A 2,500-nucleotide genomic window follows, 5' to 3' on the forward strand; every position below is an offset into this window, starting at 1 on the left:
GTGTGTGTGTGTGTGTGTGTGTGTGTGTGTGTGTGTGTGTGTGTGTGTGTGTGTGTCATCTGCAAGGGTGTAAGAGACCACCCATATGTCCTTTTAGTCTAGTGTGGGATTTGTAACCCACCGATTCCAACAGCATCTCCACAGTCATTAAGTTGAATAATAAACATACAGTATATTGCCGCACTCCCTCGGCAGTACCAAGAGCAGAGCTGTAATTACTAAACCCAGCGGCTGCCAGCGCTAATAAACAGCTTTATGCTGCAGCTCTCCACAAGCCTCTGAGATATGTGAGGTCATGTAATGTCTACAGCAGCGGGAGGCTCGCAACCTTTTTTGAACAAACCCCTCCTTGACCTCAGGGCAGTCACGGGTAAGCGGTTAGAGCGTCAGACTTGTATTCCAAAGGTTGTTGGTTCGACTCCTGACCTACCAGATTGGCGGGGGGAGTAATTAAGCAGTGCTCTCCCTCATCCTCCTCCATGACTGAGGTACCCTGAGCATGGTACCGTTCCGTCGCAAGGATACAGCTGAGAGGGACGGTGCTTAGTTGCCGGGAATTGGTTCATTTAATTTTTACAATACTAAGGGGGCGCTGTCAGGCTTATGATGAGGTCAAGGGGGCATTTGGAGGCTTGTTCAAAAAGGTTGAGAAACACTATTCTAGATGGTACTGCTGTGTGTTTCTAGGTGAGGGTGCTGGCTTTGTCTTGTGGTTCCATGAGGGTTCTGGATGAGAATGGTTCCATAAGGATTCTGGTTCCGTCATGTGGTTTCCATAAGGGTTCTGGTTCCGTCATGTGGTTCCATAAGGGTTCTGGTTCCGTCATGTGGTTCAATAATGGTTCTGGTTCCATTGTGTAGTTCCATAAGAGTTCTGGTTCCGTCATGTGGTTCCATAAGGGTTCTGGTTCCGTCATGTGGTTCCATAAGGGTTCTGGTTCCGTCATGTGGTTCCATAAGGGTTCTGGTTCCGTTGTTGTGTTCTCAGGACTCCGTGTCGGTGAAGGGGGAGCGGGAACAGCTGAGACACATCCAGGGAGTCATCAAGGAACTGCCAGAGGCACACTTCAGGTACACACACACACACACACACACACTTCAGGTAACACACACACACACACACACACACACACACACACACACACACACACACACACACACACACACACACACACACACACACACACACACACACACACACACTTCAGGTACACACACACACACACACACACACACACACACACTTCAGGTACACACACACACACACTTCAGGTACACACACACACACACTTCAGGTAACACACACACACACACACACTCTTCAGGTACACACACACACACACTTCAGGTAACACACGGACACACACACACACTTCAGGTAACACACACACACACACACACACACACACACACACACACACACACACACACACACACACACACACACACACACACACACACACACACACACACACACTTCAGGTAACACACACACACACACACAAACACTTACATACTTTAAGTACACACACCACCTTTAACTAAGTGTGCTCTTATACCTTTGCAATTCATACAGTATGGTTATTTGGGATAACCCCACCCCTAATGTTGAATTTCATGTTATATGTCCCTCCCCTATTGTGTGATGTCATGTGATATACCCCGCCCCTAATATGTATTATATATGAAGAGCTCTTTTCCAAAACGCTATATCCACCATTTTTGACTTTTTGCATTTTAATATTGGAATTGACTGTTAAGATGTCCTATCATCTATGTGTGAATTCTTGCCATTCAAATATTTTGAGATCATACTTTACAGTTTTTCTCGATTGCTTACACACAATTTTCGGAATCAGTTCTCGAATTCTCAAAACTCTACACACAAATCTCCATACCTCACACACAGCGGGCAAAACTCCTCACTACCTCTTAAAAATGCACGTCTTGTCTCAAAACAATGTACTCTCTTCTAAAAAGGTCTTTTTGTTCTCAAATGACACACACAAGCAGTCATTTTAATACACTCTTATATGAACCATTGAACACTAATATGCACAAGGTAAAACTCTATACTCAACTTGACACACTGTAGAAACTTATTTTCTTCACTGTTCTACTTACTAAAGAGGGTATTTTCCTGTAGTGAAATACTGAAATATTGTTTTTAGACTCGGAGTACACAGATGTGTGGCAAAAAAATATATTTTACATATTTTTATGACATGTAAAAAAATGCAGTTATTTATTGTAAAATATTGGGTAACCACATAAAAGTGATCTCTTGTATAACATATTTTGGAGTTCAAAAACTAAACAAATGTGTTTTCTCACTGCATCCACTCATGTTTTCATCAATATCACATGCAATGTGTGTCCTTATGGGGTGATGATTTCAGATTGTAAACCGGTATGAAGAGAGTTTGCCCATGTGATGAGGAAGTGAACAGTTACAGTTTTTCTTGATCGCTTTAACACAAATTTTTAAACTGACTCACAC

At 43.0% G+C, this 2,500-nt stretch overlaps 1 protein-coding gene across 1 annotated transcript in view; it reads left to right on the forward strand.

The window, feature by feature from the left end:
• Positions 1 to 2,500, forward strand: part of arhgap31 (Rho GTPase activating protein 31) — a 51,582-nt gene that overhangs the window by 23,891 nt on the left and 25,191 nt on the right. The window contains exon 4 of the mRNA XM_063204174.1: positions 989 to 1,071. Coding sequence (XP_063060244.1) covers positions 989 to 1,071 — 83 coding nt within the window. The remainder of the gene's footprint in view (positions 1 to 988; positions 1,072 to 2,500) is intronic.

This window comes from Engraulis encrasicolus, chromosome 7 (genome assembly GCF_034702125.1).
Source record: "Engraulis encrasicolus isolate BLACKSEA-1 chromosome 7, IST_EnEncr_1.0, whole genome shotgun sequence".
Lineage (NCBI taxonomy): Eukaryota > Metazoa > Chordata > Actinopteri > Clupeiformes > Engraulidae > Engraulis > Engraulis encrasicolus.